This window comes from Solanum dulcamara, chromosome 6 (genome assembly GCF_947179165.1).
Source record: "Solanum dulcamara chromosome 6, daSolDulc1.2, whole genome shotgun sequence".
Taxonomy (NCBI): Eukaryota; Viridiplantae; Streptophyta; class Magnoliopsida; order Solanales; family Solanaceae; genus Solanum; species Solanum dulcamara.
Genome location: NC_077242.1, coordinates 64803490 through 64827700, shown reverse-complemented (window position 1 = coordinate 64827700; position 24211 = coordinate 64803490). Strand labels below are relative to the sequence as shown.

The 24211-nt window shown below is 41.5% G+C and overlaps 1 protein-coding gene and 1 pseudogene across 1 annotated transcript; both read right to left on the bottom strand.

Annotated features, from left to right (window-relative positions):
* Positions 1-17: 17 nt before the first annotated feature.
* On the bottom strand, positions 18-21742 carry LOC129892899 (G-type lectin S-receptor-like serine/threonine-protein kinase At4g03230; annotated as a pseudogene).
* A 1-nt stretch (position 21743) lies between these two features.
* On the bottom strand, positions 21744-22409 carry LOC129892898 (G-type lectin S-receptor-like serine/threonine-protein kinase At2g19130). Its single transcript, XM_055968421.1, has one exon. It carries the CDS (start codon positions 22407-22409, stop codon positions 21744-21746), a length of 666 nt encoding a protein of 221 aa, XP_055824396.1.
* Positions 22410-24211: the final 1802 nt, after the last annotated feature.

Below are 24211 nucleotides of genomic sequence, written 5' to 3'. Positions count from 1 at the left end.
TTGATCTCACATAGTTGTTATCGTCCTCCTCCTTCTGTAATTTTCACTTGATTGTTAGAGACTTTTGAGGGAGAAGACGGTGTGCTAGACATGTGTATTCTTATTACAAAAGCAGGTCGATTAGGTCTCTGAAGACTCTTACCTTCTACTACCAACATTACAATGACATCTGACATTTTAGGACGATCATTTGTATCTTCTTGCACGCATAAGAGTGAGACATGGATACACTTTATGTAACACCCTCAAAAATTTTCCCTAAGATTCGGACCCTTCTTGTACACGGGTAGGATCGAACTCGAGTATCGAGGAGCATATGCATGAGCTAGGATGAATTCCTGAGAAATTGAGTAGTGTTAGAGGTGATGTGGGGTCACCAAGGACCCCTAGGACCAAGCTAAGTCTGAAAGATTCGTCGTGGCTAAGTTTTAGGGTGAGTTCGTATAAAGGATCGACTTCTAACGACCCTATATTTTGAAAGACAACAATCTGGGTGGCCCACGACCTATTAAATTAAAGGGCATCGAGTCTTCTTTCCAACGCCACCAAGAACGTAGATTTTGAAGTTCGGAGTCAAAAGATATGACGATCCTAAGACGAACTAGCATGGCAGGGATTTCAGGCCTGGGTTGAAATTCTGGAAAAAAAGTTTGGCGCCCCAGTGGCGCATCTATCGTGCCAGAAACATGCCTCAGTAGTTTGGTCTCTGGCGCGGCGCGCCACTACGAGATGTGCAGGGTTTTTCAAACCAAATTTCCAGAACCCAGAAAATATGGCCTTGGCGCTATAAGGGCGCGATGCGCCACTAACGCGCCAGGAACATGTCTCAGTAGTTTGGTCCCTGGCGCGGCGCGCCACTAACAGATGTGCAGGTTTTAGGCGTAATCTACCTGGCGCTGCAATGGCGCGACGTGCCACTGTCGCACCAGGAGCATTTTACCCTATTTTTTAGAACTTTTGAGAAGGGGCAATTTGGGAACTTACCCAAATTATATATGTATCACTCTAGACCATTTTGAGATCATATTTTGCAGCCACTCTCTCTCTCTAAAAAGCCCTAGGAGTTCCTCTCTCTCTCTCTCTTCTTCTTCTTCTCCATTTCCAACAAGAAGAGTTCCAAGAGCTTCAAGATTCGAGTTCTCCATTGAAGAACCAACATCAAGGTTTTCTTCAAGTCTTTCCTAAGGTATGTAAGGCTATTTAAAATATGGGTTGAGTCCACCCATGTGCCTACTCTTGCTTTGAGGTTAGAGGTCCATGAGGATGGAGTTTCTTGGTATGGTTTATGTTTGAATGAGTTTTGTCTCCTATTAATTTGACTTTGTTTGTGTTGATGTTGTTGAGCTAAGAAGTTCCTAAAAATCTTCATGTTAGTATGAGTTGATGGAGATGACTTGTTAATACGTTTTGTTGATCTCTTTAACCATGTAAATATGTTGCATAAGTCAATTTCCTTAAATGTGCTATTATATTTGAATTGTTGGGCTAAAGCCATAGAGTTGTGATGAGTCTTGAGGAGATGTCATAAATGCTTATCTAAATGAGGTTTGATTGAGTTGATTGGAGGATAGAATTGACGAGTGGACGAGGTCCTAAATGAGACTTGCCATTATGACTTAATTGAGTTGAGATGAGAATAGAGTTGATGAGTTGGCAATGTTCCACATGAAACTAGCCGTGAGGGCTTTTTTGAGATTATTGGAGGGAGTTTTATGAGCATGGAGTCATGGGAGGAGTATCGAGCATCAAAGAGGGTAAGAGTACAGTCCATACTCGAACCCCAGAAACTATGACGCCAACGTAGGTAGGGATGGAATCGTTAAAGTCGGATGCTTCCCGTGAGATCGAACCGCTAAAGTCGGATGTTTCCCATTTTTATTGTCCATAAATGATAGGACTTGACTAATCGATGGTATCTATGATTAGGGAGGCGTTCATGCCCTATCAAGGTATAGACGGACATGGCAACAACGTCTGATTATTATACTATCACTGGCTCATAGGTGATGGTTGTCGGATAAAAGAAACTCCCATTTAGGTCTTGATAGCGCTCCGAGTCAGTTGAGTTGAGTGGCTTATGAGTTAGTCCCATCTAAACTATTTCTTGTTAGACTTAGGACACTTGAGTGAGTTTTCATTTATTTATGAGTTGAGGTTCTGAGTTGGTATTGATGTTTTCTTGATGTTTGTTTCATTCGGCCATTTTACATATTGGACATTCCACATACTGACGTCATTTGGCCTGCATCGTTTTATGATGCAGAGACAGTACCAGAGATCATCAACCGGCGCACCATTGATTATCTACACACTTCCAGCTCCGTGGTGAGTCCTCCTAGTTTCCGGAAGATCTTGAGCTCCCTGTATAATTTTATGTTGTCTCCTTTATTTTGATTGTTGGTAGCCATGGGCTTGTCATTGGCATCTTCCAGACTTTGATAGAGGCTTCATAGACTAGAGTGTGGGGAGGTTGGACTGTTATTTTGAGGAGTCCTATTATACTTATTTTGTTGAGTTGAACATGTTTGGCCTTCGGCCCCCATATTGTAAATAGCACGTTATGATTGAGCCTTCCTTTGAGTGTATGTGACTGAAGGATAGAGTGATTGAATTAGGTGATTCGCTTGAAGGTCAGAAATGGCTTTTAAGTGCCAGTCACGTATAGGGTACCCTCCCGGGGCGTGACAAACATGGTATCAGAGCCCAGAGTTCAAGAGTCCTAGGGAGTCTAGGAAGCCGTGTCTAGTAGAGTCTTGCTTATGGGCGTGTATTGCACCATACTTATAAGCAGGAGGCTATAGTACATTAGGAATTATTCCCCCTTTTTCATACTTTGAATTTGTGCGATGTAGTTGAACTCTATAAAACTTCCCTTCTAATTCGTGCGTTTATACGTTACAGATAATGCCTCCAAAACATACTGCTAGCCAGAGGAATGTTGATAATGCAGAGATGCCTAAGTCTGAGGTACGCCTGGCAAGGGCTAGAGGCCGACATGCGAGGTATGCAGAGGTGCCCCAAGTTCCTTCTATTCCGCCTGCAGCCACGTCAGAGGCAGAATTTAGAGGGGCGATTGCAATGCTCACTCAATTAATGGCTGGTCGAAATGGTAACCAGAGTTCGGTGACTCTTAGCTCTAGTTCCCAAGAGACATTTGTTGCTGCCAAAATTCGAGACTTTTTGAGAATGAATCCACCGGCATTCACGGGTTTTAAGGTCGACGAAGACCCCCAAAACTTTATTCATGAGATGTGGAAAATTCTGAAAGCTATGCATGCATGGAAGTTGAGGGGGTTGAGTTGGTGTCTTATCAACTCAAGGATGTGGCCAACATTTAGTATAACCAATGGAAACAAGGTAGAGGTGAGGATGTTGAACCTTCTATGTGGGATGAGTTTGAGAGAGTCTTTCTTGACCACTTTTTTCCCCGAGAATTGAGGGAAGCGAAAGTGGAGGAATTTATGAACCTGAAAAAAGAAGGTATGACAGTTAAAGAGTATGGCCTGAAGTTCATCCAGCTGTCCAGGTATGCTCTAGAAATGATCCCAGATATGAGGTCAAAGATGAGGAAGTTCGTCTCCAGATTAGGGAGGCATATGAAGAAGGAATGCAAATCAGCATTGTTGATCTCGGATGTGAATATCTCCAGATTAATGGTGTATGCTCAACAGGTGGAGGATGAGAAAATAAAAGACAGAGAAGAACACCTGAGCAAGAAGGTAAAATCAACGGGCCATGAGAGTGAACAGAGGCAAAACAAGGGCAACAGGTCCTTCTTCCAGAAGAGGCCTTCCAACCATGCCTCATCTACTGCCAGTGCATCTATGCCGCAGAACAGGTATGATTGACAGGGACAAAGTCGCCAGAATTTCAGACCCTAGGGTTCTCAATCCCAGGCTAGTATAAGTAAAGGTTCGAGGGAGAACCCATCATGCGGCAAGTGTGGTAGGCTCCACTTGGAAGAATGCAAAGCGAGAAGGATTGGTTGTTATAAATGCAGCCAGATGGACCATTTTTAGAGGGAGTACCCAACAGGGGGAAACAGAGCCTAGCATTCTGCCACCGCACTGCCGGCTAGGGGTAATCAGAGGGGCACTACTTCAGGTACGATTAGAGGTACAAACTGCCTATATGACACGGGTAGTCATCAAGATCAAGAGAACTCTCCAAATGTCGTGATGGGTATGATACGAGTCTCTTCTCTTGATTTTTATGTATTGATGGATCCGGGTGATACCCTATCTTCTGTGACTCCTTATGTAGCTAGTAAATTTAATAAAGTTCCTGAATATCTTCATGAACCTTTTTGCGTAGCTACTTCTATCGGTGATTCTGTCTTAGCTGAGAGAGTCTATAGAGATTGCACTGTGTCAATCCATCACAGGGACACCTTGGCCGACTTAATTGAGTTGGACATGGTCGATTTTGATGTGATCCTTGGCATGGACTGGCTTTATGTCTGTTATGCCTCTATCGATTGTAGGACTCGGATTGTTAAGTTTAAATTCCCGAATAAAGTTGTCATAGAGTGGAAGGGTAGTCTTGTTATGCCTAAGGGTAAGTTTATTTCTTACCTTAGGGCCAGGAAGCTAATCTCAAAAGGGTGTATCTATCACATTATCCGAGTGAAAGATGACAACATTGAGTCCCCATCCCTCAAGTCAGTCCCGATTGTCAATGAGTTTCCCGACGTCTTTCCCGAAGATCTACCTGGAGTCCCTCCTGATAGGGAAATCTACTTTGGGATTGATGTTCTCCCTGATACCCAACCTATCTCTATCCCTCCATATAGAATAGCTCCAGCTGAGTTGAAAGAATTGAAGGAGCAATTGAGGGACCTATTAGATAAGGGATTTATTAGGCCGAACGTCTCACCATGGGGTGCTCCTGTCCTATTTGTGCGAAAGAAAGATGGGTCCCTTAGAATGTGCATCGATTACAGGCAGCTAAACAAGGTTACCAAAAAGAATAAGTACCCTCTCCCTAGAATAGATGACTTATTCGACCAACTTCAAGGTGCCACTTGTTTCTCAAAGATAGACCAGAGATCCAGCTACCATCAGTTGAAGGTAAGGGAGTGTGATATTCTAAAGACCGCTTTTCGGACTGGTTATAGCCACTTTGAATTTTTGGTCATGTCCTTTGGGTTGACAAATGCCCCCGCAGCTTTTATGGATCTCATGAACCGAGTGTTTAAATCATATCTTGATATGTTTGTGATTGTATTCATAGATGATATTCTGGTCTACTCCAAGAATGAAGAGGAGCATGCCTATCATCTTAGAGTCGTTTTACAAACTTTAAGAGACCAGGTATTGTATGTAAAGTTCTCTAAATGTGAATTTTGGCTTGCATCAGTGGCCTTCTTAGGCCACATTGTATCTGGAGATGGTATTCAAGTTGACGCTCAGAAGATTGAAGCTGTGAAGGATTGGCCCAGACCTACATCCCCGACAGAGATAAGAAGCTTCTTGGGTTTGGCCGGCTATTATTGAAGGTTTGTAGAGGGATTCTCATCCATATCATCACCATTGACTAAGCTGACCCAAAAGAAGGCTAAGTTCTAATGGTCCGATGCTTGTGAGGAGAGTTCCAGAAACTGAAGGCCAAGCTAACCACTGCTCCTGTCCTGACCTTGCCCGATGGAACAGAGGGCTTTGTGGTCTACTGTGATGTATCCAGAATTGGTTTGGGTTGTGTGATGATGCAGAAGGGAAAAGTGATAGCTTATGCTTCCAGACAGCTTAAGGTTCATGAGAAGAACTACCCAACTCATGACCTTGAACTGGCAACTGTGGTGTTTGCGCTTAAAATTTAGCACCACTACTTGTATAGAGTGCATGTTCATGTATTCACTGATCACAAGAGCATAGAATATGTCTTCATCTAGAAGGAACTCAACTTGAGGCAACGGAGATGGCTCGAGCTATTCAAGGACTACGATATGAGCATCATATACCATCCAGGTAAAGCTAATGTTGTTGCTGATGCTCTTAGTAGGTTGTCTATGGGTAGCACTTCCCATGTGGAGGAGGGAAGGAGGTAATTGGCGAAGGAGGTACATAGGTTAGCCCGATTGGGAGTTCGACTCGAAGAGGACAATGAAGGTAGAGTAAATGTCCTTGGCGTGACGCGCCACTAAAAGTTGTGCAGGGTTTTTCAGGCCAAATTTCCAGAACCCAAAAAATATGGCCTTGGCGCTGTAAGGGCGCGACGCGCCACTATCGCGCCAGAAACATGCCTCAGTAGTTTGGTCTCTGGTGCGGCGCGCCACTACGAGGTGTGCAGGTTTTAGGCGTATTCAGCCTGGCGCTGCAATGGCGCGATGCGCCCCTATCGAGCCAGGTGCATTTTTAGCCTATTTTCAGAACTTTTTGAGGAGGGGTAATTTGGGAACTTACCCAAGTTATATAGGTATTGCTCTTGGTCATTTTGGGATCAAAAATTTCCAGCCCTCTCTCTCTCTAAAAGCCCTAGAAATTCCTCTCTCCCTCTCTCTTCTTTATCTCCTTCTTCTTCTCCATTCTCAACAAAGATTTGTCCCAAGAGCTTCAAGATTTGAGTCCTCCATTGAAGACCCAACATCAAGGTTTTCTCCAAGTCTTCACTAAGGTATGTAAGTCCATCTAAAACATGGGGTGAGTCCACCCATGTGCCCTACTCTTGCTTTGAGGTTAGATGTCCATAGAAATGGAGTTTCTTGGTATGGTTTATGCTTGTATGAACTTTGTCCCCTATGTATTTGATCCTATATGTGTTGATGTTGTTGAGACAAGAAGTTCCTAAATTGAGCCTTTATGTGAGTATGAGTCGATGAAGATGAGTTGTTAAATATGTTTTATTGATCTTCTTAATTATGTGGATTATGATGAAGGATGCTATTTTCTTAAAAATGTTGCTTATCTTAAATTGTTGACTTAAAGCCTTGGAGTTGTGATGAGTTTCAAAGATTGAGTAAATGGATAGAGGAAATGATTGGTTGTGCTTATATGTTGCTATAAATGTGCATTCAAATTTCTTTTGAAAGATATGACTGAGATTGACCGGATAGTATGATTGGAAAAGATTTGATCATGATAGAGTTGATGAGTTGACAAGGTTGTAATGAGACTTGTCGATATGATTTGATTGAGTTGATTGGATGGAGTTTTATGAGCATTGAGTTTTGGGAGGAGTATCGAGCACTGAATTGGGCAAGAGTAAAGTCCATACTCGAACCCAATAACTACGTCGCCAAACGTAGAAGGGGATTGAACCGTTAAAGTCGGATGTTTCCCTAAAATATTTGTCCTGACATTATAGGACTTGGTTGGATTGGATCCATGATTGGTTGATTCGTTTATACCCTGGCAAGCTATGAACGGATGTGGCAACAACGTCGGTTTGTTTTACTTTCACTGGCTCATAAGTGATGGTTGTCGGGTAAGAGAAACTCCCAAATAGGTCTTGATAGTACTCTAAGTCGGATTGAGTCGAATTGTATGTGATTGGTCCCGTCTAAATCATATCCTTGTTTAGACTTAGGGCACTTGATTGAGTTGTTATTTACCTTGAGTTGAGATTCCAAGTTGATTTGTTTTCTCTGATGTTCATTGTATTCGGATATTTTACATATACTTGTACATTCCATGTACTGACGCTATTTGGCCTGCATCATTTCATGATGCAGAGATAGGTACTAGAGGTCATCAACTGGCGCTCCATTGAAGATCCACATATGCTCTCAGCTAGTTGGTGAGTCCTCCTAGTTCCCGGAGGATATCGAGTCTTCTTGTACAGTTTTGTTGTCATTTCCTTTATTTTGATTATTGGTAGCCATGGACTTGTCATTGGCACCTCTTTGACTTAGATAGAGGCTTCATAGACTGGAGTGTGGGGAGGTTGAACGGTTATTTTTGAGGAGTCTTATTTTATGTGTTTGTCGGGTTTATAAATATTTGTCCTTCGGCCCTCATATTGGGAATAGTATTTCATTAATTGAGTTTCCGCTAAGAGAATGTGATTGAATGAATATGTGACTAGACCAGGTGGTTCGCTCGGAGGTCAAAAATGGCCTTCGGGTGCCGATTACGTCTAGGGTACCCTCCCGGGGTATGACAAACATGGTATTAGAGCCCAGAGTTCAAGTGTCCTAGGGTGTCTATGGAGCCGTGTCTAGTAGAGTCTTGCTTATGGGTGTGTTGTGCACCACACTTATAATCAGGAGGCTATAAGACATTAGAAATTGTTTCACTTCTTTCATACTCTGAACTCGTGCGATAGAGTTAAACTCTATAAAACTCCTTTCTAATTCGTGCGTTTGTACGTTACAGATAATGCCTCCTAAACGTACGGCTAGCCAGAGAAACATTGACAACGCCGAGATGGACCAGTTCGAGGCATGCCTGGCAAGGGCTAGAGGCCGACCTGCAAGATACTCGGAGGCACCCCAAGTGCCAGCTACTCCACCTGCCCCACATCAGAGGCAGAATTTCGAGGGGCAATTGCAATGCTCACGCAACTAATGGCTGCCCGAGGTGGTAATCAGAGTTCGCCGAATCTTATATCTAGCTCCCAAGAGCCATCTGCTGCCACTAGAATTAGAGACTTACTGAGGATGAATCTACCGGCATTCACGGGTTCTAAGGTTGACGAAGACCCTTAAAACTTTATTGACGAGATGTGGAAGATTCTGAAAGCTATGCATGCTACGGAAATTGAGAGGGTTGAGTTGGTGTCTTATCAACTCAAAGATATGGCGAACATTTGGTATAACCAATGGGAACAAGGTAGAGGTGAAGATGTTGAACCTGCTAGGTGGGATAAATTTGAGGGAGCCTTTCTTGACCACTTCTTTCCCCGGGAATTGAGGGAAGCGAAAGTGGAGGAATTTGTGAATCTGAAACAGGAGGGTATGACAGTTAAGGAGTATGGCCTGAAATTCATCTAGCTATCTAAGTATGCTCCAGAAATAGTCCCAGATGTGAGGTCAAAGATGAGAAAGTTCATCTCCGGATTAGGGAGGCATGTGAAAAGGGAATGCAAAGCAGCATTGTTGATCTCAGACATGGATATTTCGAGATTAATGGTGTATGCTCAACAAGTGGAGGATGAGAATAGAAAAGATAGAGAGGAGCATCTGAGTAAGAAGGCAAAATCCGTGGGCCATGAGAGTTAATAGAGGCAAAGCAAGGGCAACAAGTCCTTCTTCCAGAAGAGGCCTCCCAACTATGCCTCATCCACCACCAGTGCACCTATGCCGCAGAACAGGTATGATCGGCAAGGACAGAGTCGCCAGGATTTCATACCCCGGGGTTCGCAATCCCAATCTAGCGTGGGTCAAGGCTCGCAAGGGAAGCCACCATGAGTCAAGTGTGGTAAGTTCCACTTGGGAGAGTGCAGAGCGGGAAGGGCTGGTTGCTATAAGTGTGGCCAAAGAGACAACTTTCAGAGAGAGTGTCCAGCATGGGGGAATAGGGCCCAGCATTCTACCACCGCACCACCGACTAGAGGTAATCAAAGGGGCACTACTTCAGGCACCGGCGGAGGTACAAACCGTTTATATGCTATGGGTAGTCGCCAAGATCAAGAGAACTCTCCAAACATCGTGACGGGTATGATTCGAGTCTCTTCTCTTGATTGTTATGTGTTGATGGATCTGGGTGCCATCCTATCTTTTGTGACTCCTTATATGGCTAGTAAATTCAATAAAATTCCCGAATGTCTTCTTGAGCCTTTCAATGTAGCTACTCCTGTCTGTGATTCTGTCTTAGCTGAGAGAGTCTATAGAGATTGCACTGTGTCAATTCATCACAGGGATACCTTGGCTGACTTGGTTGAGTTAGACATGGTTGATTTTGATGTGATCCTTGGCATGGACTGGCTTTATGTCTGTTATGCCTCTATTGATTGTAGAACTCAGATTGTCACATTCAAATTCCCAAACAAAGCTGTAATAGAGTGAAGGGGTAGTCCTGTTATGCCTAAGGGTAAGTTTATTTCTTACCTTAGGGCCAGGAAGCTAATCTCAAAAGGGTGTATCTATCACATTGTCCAAGTGAAAGATGGCAATGTTGAGTCTCCATCCCTTGAGTCGGTTCTAATTATCAAGGAGTTTCTCGACCTCTTTCCCGAGGACCTGCCTGGAGTCTCTCTTGATAGAAAGATCGACTTCGGGATTGATGTTTTTCCTGATACCCAGCCTATCTCAATCCCTCCATATAGAATGGCTCCAGCCGAGTTGAAAGAGTTGAAGGAGCAGTTGAAGGACTTGTTAGATAAGGGATTCATTAGGCTGAACGTCTCACCATGGGGTGCTCCCATCCTATTTGTGCAAAAGAAAGATGGGTCCCTTAGAATGTGCATCAATTACAGGCAGCTAAACAAGGTCACCGTAAAGAACAAATACCCTCTCCCCAGAATAGATAATTTATTTGACCAACTTCACACATGTTTCTCAAAGATAGACTTGAGATCCGGCTACCATCAGTTGAAGGTGAGGAAATGTGATATTCCGAAGACTGCTTTTCGGACTCGTTATGGCCACTTTGAATTTTTGGTCATGTCCTTCTGGTTGACTAATGCCTCCGCAGCTTTCATGGATCTCATGAACCGAGTGTTTAAACCATATCTTGATATGTTTGTGATTGTATTCATAGATGATATTCTGGTCTACTCCAAGAATGAAGAGGAGCACTCCTTTTATCTTAGAGTTGTTCTACAAACTTTGAGAGACCAGGTACTATATGCAAAGTTCTCCAAATGTGAATTTTGGCTTGCATCAGTGGCCTTCCTAGGCCACATTGTATCTGGAGATTGTATTCAGGTTGATGCTCAAAAAATTGAAGCTGTGAAGAATTGGCCTAGACCCACATCCCCGACGGAGATAAGGAGCTTTCTGGGTTTAGCCGGGTATTATCGAAGGATTGTAGAGGTATTCTCATCCATATCATCACCATTGACTAAGCTGACCCAAAAGAAGGCTAAGTTCCAATAGTCCGATGCTTGTGAGGAGAGTTTCCAGAAACTGAAGGCCAAGCTAACCACTGCTCCTGTCTTGACTCTGCCCGATGGGACAGAGGGCTTTGTGGTCTATTGTAATGCATCTAGAATCGGGTTGGGCTGTGTACTGATGCAGAGGGGAAAGGTGATAGCCTATGCTTCGAGACAGCTTAAGGTTCATGAGAAGAATTACCCAACTCATGACCTTGAGCTGGCAGCTATGGTATTCGCGCTTAAAATCTAGCACCACTACTTGTATGGAGTGCATGTCGACGTATTCACCGATCATAAGAGCTTACAATATGTCTTCAGCCAGAGGGAACTCAACCTGAGGCAAAGGAGATGGCTTGAGCTACTCAAGGACTACAACATGAGCATCTTCTACCATCCAGGTAAAGTTAATGTTGTTGCTGATGCTCTTAACAGGTTGTCTATGGGTAGCACTGCCCATGTGGAGGAAGAAAGGAGGGAATTGGCGAAGAAAGTACAGAGATTATCCCGATTGGGAGTTCAACTCGAAGAGAATAATGAAGGTGGAGTAAACGTTCAAGATGGGGCTACGTCCTCACTTGTAGCAGAGGTAAAGGAGAAACAAGATTAGGACCCCATTCTCCTTCAATTGAAGGAAGTGGTTCACAAACAAGGGGTGATGGTTTTCACCAAAGGGGGAGATGGTGTGTTGAGGTACTAAGGTAGATTGTGTGTACCTGATATCGATGATGTTTGAGAGAGGATTATGGTCGAAGCGCATAGTTCCAGATACTCTATTTATCCAGGCTCCACGAAAATGTATCATGACTTGAGAGAAATCTATTGGTGGAGTAGGATGAAGAGGGATATTGCGGAATTTGTTTCCAAGTGCCCGAATTGCCAACAGGTGAAGGTTGAGCATCAAAGGCCATGTGGTTTAGCCCAAACCAGAGAAATTCCAGAATGGAAGTGGGAGATGATCAACATGGACTTTATTACAGGCTTGCCGAAGTCCCGAAAGCAACATGATTCATTTGGGTGATTGTGGATAGAATGACGAAATTAGCTTACTTTTTGGCGGTTAAGACTACTGATACCGTAGAAGATTATGCAAAGTTGCATATACAGGAGATCGTCAGATTGCATGGGGTCCCTTTGTCTATTATCTCAGACAGAGGAGCTCAATTCACTTCCCAATTTTGGAAATCCCTTCTGAAGGGATTAGGTTCAAGGGTGAACTTGAGTACAGCCTTCCATCCCCAGACAGATGGCCAAGCAGAGCGCACCATCCAGACATTAGAAGATATGTTGAGGGCATGTGTGCTCGACTTCAAGGGAAATTAGGATGATCACTTACCCCTCATAGAGTTTGCGTACAACAATAGCTATTATGCAAGCATTCAAATGGCTCCTTATGAAGCTTTGTATGGAAGGAGGTGTAGATCGCCCATTGGGTGTTTTGAAGTTGGTGAAGCCGAGCTGATTGGGCCTGACCTTGTTCACCAAGCCATGGAGAAGGTGAGATTTATTCAAGATAGGCTAAAGATAGCCCAAAGCAGCCAAAAATCTTACACCGATGTGAGGAGGAGAGACTTAGAGTTTGAGGTGGATGATTAGGTGTATTTGAAAGTGTCACCCATGAAGGGTGTCATGAGGTTTGGAAAGAAGGGGAAGCTTAGTCCTCGATATATTTGTCCTTACCAGATCTTAAGGCGGATTAGGAGTGTTGCTTATGAGTTGGGGTTGCCTTCATAGCTAGCCTTTATTCATCCGGTATTCCATGTTTCGATGTTGAAAAAGTGCTTAGGCGATCCCTCGTTGGTAGTCCCTATTGATAGCATTAGAATTAAGGATAGCTTGTCTTATGAAGAGGTTTTGGTCCAATTTCTTGATCGCCAAATTCGCAAACTGAGAAACAAAGAAGTCGCCTCAGTCAAAGTCCTGTGGAGGAACCAATTTGTTGAGGAAGCCACATGGGAAGCGGAGGAAGCCATGAAATCTAAATATCCTCATCTATTCGTGCCTACCGATGAGAATGTTGAAGGTAATGTCCATTTCCTTGATTTGAATTCATTTGTGCATCTTGAGTCTTGATTGATAATTGATTGAGAATTTGACTAATTGAATGACTGAGTTTTGATTGTGATTTGCACCTCGAGTCTATTCTTGATTTCTCGTCATTCGAGGACGAATGATCCCAAAGGAGAGATAATGTAACACTCCTCAAAAATTTTCTAAAGATTCAGACCCTTCTTGTGTTCGGGAAGGGTCGAACCCGAGTATCTTGAAGTATATTCATGAGTTAAGATGAGTCTCTGAGGGACTGAGCAGTGTTAGAGATGATGTGGGGTCACCAAGGATCCCTAGGACCGAGCTAAGTCGAAAAGATCCGTCGTGGCTAAGTTTAGGATGAGTTCATATAAGGGTCAACTTTTAATGACCCTATCTTTTGAAGGACGTCAATCTGGGTGGCTCACGACCTATCAAATTAAAGGTTGTCGAGTCTTCTTTCCAACGCCACCAAGAACGTAAATTTTGGAGTTCGGAGTCAAAAGATATGACGATCCTAAGATGAACTAGCACGGCAGAAATTTCATTTTTGGCCGAGGTTGCAACTGCTAGGGAAATGGCCTTGGTGTTGTAAGGGCGCGACGCGCCACTATTGCACCAGAAACATGCCTCAGTAGTTTGTTCTCTGGCATGGCACGCCACTACGAGGTGTGCAGGCTTTAGGCGTATTCATCCTGGCGCAGCAATGGCGCGACGTGCCACTATCGCGCCAGGTGTGTTTTTAGCCTATTTTCAGAACTTTTTGAGGAGGGGTAATTTGGGAACTTACCCAAGTTATATAGGTATTTCCCTTGGTCATTTTGGGATCAAAAATTTCCAGCCCTCTCTCTCTCTAAAAGCCCTAGAAATTCCTCTCTCCCTCTCTCTTCTTCATCTCCTTCTTCTTCTCCATTCTCAACAAAGATTTGTCCCAAGAGCTTCAAGATTTGAGTCCTCTATTGAAGACCCAACATCAAGGTTTTCTCCAAGTCTTCACTAAGGTATGTAAGTCCATCTAAAACATGGGGTGAGTCCACCCATGTGCCCTACTCTTGCTTTGAGGTTAGATGTCCATAGAAATGGAGTTTCTTGGTATGGTTTATGCTTGTATGAACTTTGTCCCCTATGTATTTGATCCTATATGTGTCGATGTTGTTGAGACAAGAAGTTCCTAAATTGAGCCTTTATGTGAGTATGAGTCGATGAAGATGAGTTGTTAAATATGTTTTATTGATCTTCTTAATTATGTGGATTATGATGAAGGATGCTATTTTCTTAAAAATGTTGCTTATCTTAAATTGTTGACTTAAAGCCTTGGAGTTGTGATGAGTTTCAAAGATTGAGTAAATGGATAGAGGAAATGATTGGTTGTGCTTATATGTTGCTATAAATGTGCATTCAAATTTCTTTTGAAAGATATGACTGAGATTGACCGGATAGTATGATTGGAAAAGATTTGATCATGATAGAGTTGATGAGTTGATAAGGTTGTAATGAGACTTGTCGATATGATTTGATTGAGTTGATTGGATGGAGTTTTATGAGCACTGAGTCTTGGGAGGAGTATCGAGCACTGAATTGGGCAAGAGTAAAGTCCATACTCGAACCCAATAACTACGTCGCCAAACGTAGGAGGGGATTGAACCATTAAAGTCGGATGTTTCCCCAAAATATTTGTCCTGACATTATAGGACTTGGTTGGATTGGATCCATGATTGGTTGATTCGTTCATACCCTGGCAAGGTATGAACGGATGTGGCAACAACGTCGGTTTGTTTTACTTTTACTGGCTCATAAGTGATGGTTGTCGGGTAAGAGAAACTCCCAAATAGGTCTTGATAGTACTCTGAGTCGGATTGAGTCGAATTGTATGTGATTGGTCCCGTCTAAATCATATCCTTGTTTAGACTTAGGGCACTTGATTGAGTTGTTATTTCCCTTGAGTTGAGATTCCGAGTTGATTTGTTTTCTCTGATGTTCGTTGTATTCGGCCATTTTACATACTCGTACATTCCATGTACTGATGCCATTTGGCCTGCATCTTTTCATAATGCAGAGATAGGTACTAGATGTCATCAACTGGCGCTCCGTTGAAGATCCACATACGCTCCCAGCTAGTTGGTGAGTCCTCCTAGTTCTCGGAGGATGTTGAGTCTTCTTGTACAGTTTTGTTGTCATTTCCTTTATTTTGATTATTGGTAGCCATGGACTTGTCATTGGCACCTCTTGGACTTAGATAGAGGCTTCATAGACTGGAGTGTGGGGAGGTTGAATGGTTATTTTTGAGGAGTCTTATTTTATGTGTTTGTCGGGTTTATAAATGTTTGGCCTTCGGCCCTCATATTGCGAATAGTATTTCATTAAATGAGTTTCCGCTAAGAGAATGTGATTGAATGAATGTGTGACTGGACCAGGTGTTTCGCTCGAAGGTCAGAAATGGCCTTTGAGTGCCGGTTACGTCTAGGGTACCCTCCCGGAGCATGATAGAAGCGTATAGTTCTAGATACTCTATCCATCCCAGTTCTACGAAAATGTATCATGACTTGAGGGAAGTCTATTAGTGGTGTGGGATGAAAAGAGATATTGAGGAATTCGTTTCCAAGTGCCTGAATTGCCAACAGGTGAAAGTCGAGCATCAGAGGCCATGTGGTTTAGTTCAAAACATAGAAATTCTAGAATGGAAATGGGAGATAATCAACATGGACTTTATCACTGGTTTGCCAAAGTCTTGAAAGCAACACGATTCAATTTGGGTAATTATGGATAGGATGATGAAATCAGCTCACTTCTTGGCGGTTAAGACTACTGACACCGCAGAAGATTATGCAAAGTTGTACATTCAAGAGATCGTCAGACTGCATGGGGTTCCCTTGTATATCATCTCAGACAGAGGAGCTCAATTCACTTTCCAATTTGGAAATCCTTTCAGAAGGGACTGGGTTCGAAGGTGAACTTGGGTATAGCATTTCATCCCCAAACAGATGGCCAAGCAGAGCGCACCATCCATACATTGGAAGATATGTTGAGGTCATGTGTGCTTTACTTCAAAGGAAATTGGGATGACCACTTACCTCTCATAGAATTTGCATATAACAATAACTATCATGCATGCATTCAAATGGCTCCTTATAAAGCTTTGTATGGGAGGAGGTGTAGATCGCCCATTGGATGGTTTGAAGTTGGTGAGGTTGAGTTGATTGGGCCTGACTTTGTTCACCATGCCATGGAGGAGGTGAGAGTTATTCAAGAGAGGCTAAAGACAGCCTAAAGCTGCCAAAAATCTTACACCGACGTGAGGAGGAGAGACTTAGAGTTTGAGGTAGATGATTAGGTGTACTTGAAAGTATCACCTATAAAGGGTGTCATGAGGTTTGGAAGGAAGGGAAAACTTAGTCCCCGATATATCGGTCCTTACCAAATTTCGAGACAGATTGAAAGTGTTGCCTATGAGTTGGAGTTACCCTCAGAGCTGGCCTCTATCCATCCAGTATTCCACGTTTCGATGTTGAAGAAGTGCTTTGGCAATCCCCCATTGGTAGTCCCCATTGATAGTATTAGAGTTAAGGATAGCTTATCCTATAAAGAGGTTCCGATCCAAATTCTTGATCGCCAAATTCGCAAATTGAGGAACAAAGAGGTCGCTTCAGTCAAAGTCTTGTGGAGGAACCAATTTGTTGAGAAAGCCACATGGGAAGCGGAGGAAGCCATGAAATCTAAATATCCACATCTATTCGTGCCAACCGAAGAGAATGTTGAAGGTAATGTCCATTTCCTTAACTTGAATTCATTTGTCCATGTTGAGTTTTGATTGATAATTGTTTGAGAATTTGATTGGTTGAGTGACTAAAATTTTGGTTGTGATTTGTACCCCGAGTCCATTCTTGGTTACTCGTCATTTGAGGACGAATGATCCCAAGGGGGAGATAATGTAACACCCCTCGAATTTTTCCCTAAGATTCGGACCCTTCTTGTACATGGGTAGGGTCGAACTTGAGTATCGAGGAGCATATGCATGAGCTAGGATGACTCCCTGAGAAATTGAGCAGTGTTAGAGGTGATGTGGGGTCAACAAGGACCCTTAGGACCAAGCTAAGTCCGAAAGATTCATCGTGGCTAAGTTTTAGGGTGAGTTCGTATAAAGGATCGACTTCTAACGACCCTATATTTTGAAAGACGACAATCTGGGTGGCCCACGACCTATTAAATTAAAGGTCATCGAGTGTTCTTTGCAACGCCACCAAGAAAGTAGATTTTGAAGTTCAGAGTCAAAAGATATGACGATCCTAAGACAAACTAGCACGGCAGGGATTTCAGGCCTGGGTTGAAATTTTGGAAAAAATGTTTGGCGCCCCAGTGGCGCGATGCGCCACTATCGCGCCAGAAATATGCCTCAGTAGTTTGTTCTCTGGCGTGGCGCGCCACTACGAGATGTGCAGGGTTTTTCAAGCTAAATTTCCAGAACTCAGAAAATATGGCCTTGGCGCTATAAGGGCGCGATGCGCCACTAACGCGCCAGGAACATGCCTCAGTAGTTTGGTCCCTGATGTGGCGCGCCACTAATAGATGTGCAGGTTTTAGGCGTAATCTACCTGGCACTGCAATGGTGCAACGTGCCACTATCGCGCCAGGAGCATTTTACCCTATTTTTTCAAAACTTTTGAGAAGGGGCAATTTGAGAACTTACCCAAATTATATATGTATCACCCTAGACCATTTTGAGATCAAATTTTGCAGCACAATTTCTATAAAAAGCCCTAGGAGTTCCTCTCTCTCTCTCTCTTCTTCTTCTTCTTCATTTCCAACAAGAAGAGTTCCAAGAGCTTCAAGATTCGAGTTCTCCATTGAAGATCCAACATCAAGGTTTTCTTCAAGTCTTCCCTAAGGTATGTAAGGCTATTTAAAACATGGGTTGAGTCCACCCATGTTCCTACTCTTGCTTTGAGGTTAGAGGTCCATGAGGATGGAGTTTCTTGGTATGGTTTATGTTTGAATGAGTTTTGTCTCCTATTAATTTGACTTTATTTGTGTTGATGTTGTTGAGCTAAGAAGTTCCTAAAAATCTTCATGTTAGTATGAGTTGATGGAGATGACTTGTTAATACGTTTTGTTGATCTCTTTAACCATGTGAATATGTTGCATAAGTCAATTTCCTTAAATGTGCTATTCTATTTGAATTGTTGGGCTAAAGCCATAGAGTTGTGATGAGTCTTGAAGAGATGTCATAAATACTTATCTAAATGAGGCTTGATTGAGTTGATTGGAGGATAGAATTGACGAGTGGATGAGGTCCTAAATGAGACTTGCCATTATGACTTAATTGAGTTGAGATGAGAATAGAGTTGATGAGTTGGCAATGTTCCACATGAAACTAGCCGTGAGGGCTTTTTTGAGATTATTGGAGGGAGTTTTATGAGCATGGAGTCATGGGAGGAGTATCGAGCATCCAAGAGGGTAAGAGTACAGTCCATACTCGAACCCCAGAAACTATGACGCCAACGTAGGTAGGGATGGAATTGTTAAAGTCGGATGCTTCCTGTAAGATCGAACCGCTAAAGTCGGATGTTTCCCATTTTTATTGTCCATAAATGATAGGACTTGACTAATCGATGGTATCTATGATTAGGGAGGCGTTCATGCCCTATCAAGGTATAGACGGACATGGCAACAACGTCTGATTATTATACTATCACTGGCTCATAGGTGATGGTTGTCGGATAAGAGAAACTCCCATTTAGGTCTTGATAGCGCTCCGAGTCAGTTGAGTTGAGTGGCTTATGAGTTAGTCCCATCTAAACTATTTCTTGTTAGACTTAGGACACTTGAGTGAGTTTTCATTTATTTATGAGTTGAGGTTCTGAGTTGGTATTGATGTTTTCTTGATGTTTGTTTCATTCGGCCATTTTACATATTGGACATTCCACATACTGACGTCATTTGGCCTGCATCGTTTTATGATGCAGAGACAGTACCAGAGATCATCAACCGGCGCACCATTGATTATCTACACACTTTCATCTCCGTGGTGAGTCCTCCTAGTTTCCGGAAGATCTTGAGCTCCCTGTATAATTTTATGTTGTCTCCTTTATTTTGATTGTTGGTAGCCATGGGCTTGTCATTGGTACCTTCCATACTTTGATAGAGGTTTCATAGACTAGAGTGTGGGGAGGTTGGACTGTTATTTTGAGGAGTCCTATTATACTTATTTTGTTGAGTTGAACATGTTTGGCCTTCGGCCCCCATATTGTAAATAGCACGTTATGATTGAGCCTTCCTTTGAGTGTATGTGACTGAAGGATAGAGTAATTGAATCAGGTGGTTCGCTTGAAGGTCAGAAATGGATTTCAAGTGCCGGTCACGTCTAGGGTACCCTCCCGGGGCGTGACACTTTAGCACTTCACTTCTATTGCATGATTCAATTAATGACTTTTCTGTTAATTGCATTGCCCTTTCTTCTATCCACAATCTTCATGCCTGTGACAACTTTTAATTAGATATCAAAACTTGCAAAAAGGACAAAAGAGATGTAGGTCTGAGTTTCTTCACTTAACCTAACAAGTTTAATGCTTCTTCTGATTGGTAAAATCCTGTGTTCTTTCTTCCACTGATTATCACTAGTATGACTACTCCGAAACTGAATACATCTGACTTGATGGAAAACAGTCCATCTGATGCATATTCAGGAAACATATAGCCACTTGATTACACCATGCGAAAAGAAGTGTAAGGTATAATAAGTATTTCACAAAAACAAAAAGGGAAAACGAAAAACCCATTGTAATTAGGATGTTTGCAAGAAAATTGATAGAAAGGGATGTATGTTGTACTTACTAGGTCCCCACTATTTTCTTTGTCTTTTCTTAGGTTCTTTTTCCTTCAACAATCCTCGCCAAGCCAAAGTCTGCAATCTTGCGATTCATCTCCTTGTCTAGTAAAATGTTACAGGTTTTTAAATCTCTATGAATGATCCTTAGTCGTGAATCATGGTGAAGATAAGCAAGACCTCGTGCAATGCCCAATATGATGTCATAGCGCTTCTTCCAATCCAATAATTTGCAAAGTTTTCCATCTTGCATAGTTATCATTGGAATGAGTAGATGACATCAATTAACAAAATTAATTCTTGTCAAAAGTATAGTAGCTTTAGAATAAAGAACATATATTGGCAAACTTACCAAATATGAATGTATCTAAACTTTTATGTGGCATATATTCATATAGTAAAATTTGTTACGTTGCATTGATGCAATACCTCAATAGTCTCACCAGATTTTGATGTTGAAGCTTTGCAATTAGAGTCACTTCATTCTTAAATTCATCTATGTCTTGTCCTGAATGACTAGATAACCTTTTCACTGCAATTTCTTTTTCGCCTGGAAAGGTGCCCTGCCAAAAGTTTTTCCTTCTCATTACTATAGGTCAATGAGGCTATACCCGTCCACAGAGATGTAAGATTGTAATTTTAACCTTGTAAACAGGACCAAATCCTCCTAGTCCGAGCTTATTTGCATCTGAGAAGTTGTCTGTAGGCCAAAATGGTCTCCAAGTGAAAGTTTGGAACATCAATAGCTTCATCACTAATTTCATTCATCAATACTTTTGCTTCTCTTTCAACTTTGTGCCAGTGAAATATTTGTGCACCTTGAGTACCTTTTGTTCTATCTGAGATAAAAAAAACGGGGGGTGGGGGTGGGGAGGGTGGACATAATAATCTCATTACCATAATTGGATTGAGAATGACCTTTGGAATTAAGTCTAAAAAGGTATAAAAGAAAATATCTTCCAGAGTGAGACTCATTCAGCAAATACCTGCTCTTTTTGTCACTCTTCTTCTATAGTAAATATTGCTAAAGCTGCCTATGAGTATAAACACAAGAGATTTTATGGATGAAAGGATAGCTTCTAGCTTCATCAGTTTCTTAGCCTTCGTTTGGTCTGGAAGTAGAGAGCCAAAAACAAGTCAGATGTTGAAGGACCTTAGAACCTACCGTTAATATCTTTTAAGAATTTATTTCAAGCTTAAAGAAAAGGAAAAGAAGAATTGTTGTTAAGTGCTAAGGTTAATAATAATAAGGAAAATCTATACAAAACATAGTGTTTTTTTACCATTATGAAATGTTAAAAAGTTTTAGCTGTTCTAACCTTCAGGTGAGCCACGTTTGACAAAGATACTTGTTCCTGTTTCATTTCCGCTGAGTTGTTGCAGATTGAATAGATTACCTGTCCAAATTGAACAGGCACTGGAACCATCATAAGTATAAGCAGTCCAAGAGCAATCGTTGAAACAAGTAGATCTACACTGTGAGACTTCTTTAATGGTGATATTAGTATATGGAGAAGTAGGTAATCTCATAATTGAATTCATCCAAAAACTATCTTCGTCTTCATTAATAGCACTGCACTTTAGCTTTTCATTTCTTACACAGCCACCCGTATAATCATTCAAACTCCATTCTCTATATGATCTTGGCTTGAAACTGCTCAAACAATTGCAGGATGAATTAGCATTATTGTAAACTCCAAATGCCCCACAATAAGCATAAACGTCACATTTTCCTCTAGGTTGAGACCACAATAGAGTCCAATGAGAGTCGCTATCCAACCATACGAGTTGGTTAATTTTTCCTGAGAAATCTATTTTCAACTTTGGTGGCCTTGAACTAGTATAATTAGAAAGGGAATATGTAAAATATGATCCATTTTCATTGTCGGTATAGTTGTAATTGTACATGTAGTCCAACCCCATTTCAGGTAATGGGCTGAACGTATGGCCATTCCATGAATTCTTTAGTCCTATTCCATTTTATAACAAATCGGGCATGCCTTGGATCTAGTTCTAGAGAATACAATCCTCGTGTTGGATCGCTCATAGCTTTCCATGATATCAGAACCTGTTCCCTTAGTGTATTACGATGTTTGTCATATCCAAGCTTAGCACCAGGCAATAATGTATCTGTTGGGTTGTCAAAACTTTGCCAAAGTATTAAGGGTGTTGATGAATTTGAATTATAACTCAAAATCAAATTTCCATCGTCATGAAGAACTGCTACGACGACTGAATTATTTGGAGTTATAGTTCTAGCAACATGTGTTGACCAAACTATGCCTTGAAATTTATCGATAAGCACCAAGTTGCCTTGAAGAATTGTTAAGTTAGCAGTACCATAATCAAGTGGTTTATCCCTATTTGCTACCCATACAACATTTTGCCATAAAATAGTGTTCTTGTACCATATGCCTATATAGTAGTTGAAAGAATTACCTGGTTTGAAGAAACCAAGCTCAAATTTCTCACCTGAAGAGACTATTGTTTCGCCAAATGAAAGAGATTTATTCAAAGAAATGGTGTCCCCTCCGAGACACAGATTATTGTTCAGACTCAAGCCTAAAAAGAGTACTACAAATATGTTCATTTCGATGGCTACACAATCATCTAACTATATTAGTATAAAAACACGAATATAAATGTTGATTGATCAAAATATCAACAAAAAGTTGATTCACTTATTTGTCCTTTTAAGTTAAAATTTTCTCCATCTAAAAAATTACTAGCGGGTAAAAATGTAATTTTGTACTAGGACTAAACAAAACATATTTTTATTAGGACTAAGTTTATTGTAGGATACATATTATTATCCTATTAATACTAGGAGCTTAACATTAAATTTATTTCAAGTTAACTATGAGTAAGGAATTTCTACAAGTTTAATAATATTGATCGATCAAAATATCCATTAAATATTGAACGACTTTTATATCCTTAAGGAGTAATATTTAATAGTTATAACTTTAATTAATTTCAAAGTCCTAGAAATTTGCATAGTAATTAAATAACAATTATTTAAAGAAAATAGTAAATGACATTTTGGGCTATTGTAGAAAAATAGTAAATGATAATTTTATCTATTATAGAGTCTTTCAATAAATGCAATGTTCAATCAATAATTTATTGAGATACAACCTTCCATCATTAACTTTTTTTTCCTAAATTCAAGATGATTCGAGACCCAACTCCTGGAACTCAGGTCGGACCGGAATTGGATCTCAATTTGCGTGTCGGATCTCAAATTAGAAATCTAGATAAGATTCCGGGATATCAGGATTGGGTCCCTCAAGTTAGGTGTCAGGGTAGAGTTTCGTCTTGGATGTCGGAGTCGGGTTACAGATCGAGAATTGAGTTTGGGTCCTAAGTCAAATATCGGAGTGGGTCATTAATCGTTCGTTGGAGTCAAGTGTCGGGATCAGATCCCGATTTGAAAGTCAGATCTCGTGGTTGGGTTCTAATTCGAAAGTCGAATCCCGAATCAAAAGTTGGAGTCTCATCCTATGTCGAAAGTCGAAATTGGGTCCTAAGTCAGATTCGAGGTTAGATCTAGATTCGCAAGTCAGATACAGGGTCTAATGTGGGGGTTGTATCTCGAGTCAAAAGTTGGGTCGGTTCAGTAGTCGAAAGTCAGGATCAGTCTCATGTAGGATGTAAGGGTCGGGTAGGGTTAGATCCCAATTTGAAAGTCGGATGCAGGGTCGAATCTTAGGTCAAAAGTCAGGTCTTGATCCGGGATTTAGATAGGGTCTAGGTCGAGAATTGGTGGTGGAAGTGCTGTCCCGAATCAATGTCGGATGTCAGGTGTCGAGGTAGGATGTCGGGGTCGATTTTCGAGTCAAGTCCAGAGTCGAATATCGAGATTGGATCTCAAGTTAGAAGTCAGGTCTCGAATCGAGTCTCGGAACAAGTGTTGGATTAGCAAATGGGTCAAGTCTTGGTTCAAAAGTAGAGTCTCAATTTAGGTGTCGGGTGTTGAGGTCAGATGTCGGGGTCGAGTTCCATGTCAGGTGCCGGATATCAGGATGAGACTCTAAATTAGTCATCAAAGTTCTTTTTTGTGTGATAATTGATAAGAAGTAACGTGCAAAGCACGTTCATAGACACTACTATATTATTAAAAGTGTGAAGCTCCAAAGTGCAAAATTGGATTACCATTTTGCCCTTCTTCTTGATTAAAATGATTAAATATCTAATTAACTATTAATATTTTAATTATATAATAACAATTTGAATTCCAAGAGTTGCACTGTTATACTTTAGTTATGACATTACTAATTTCTTTTGTTATTACTATATGTTAGTAAATTCACGAAAACAAAACGGCTAAATGCTTTGTTTACTATATTAACTACAAGAAGGCAAATACATTGCATAGCTTTGATCGATTTG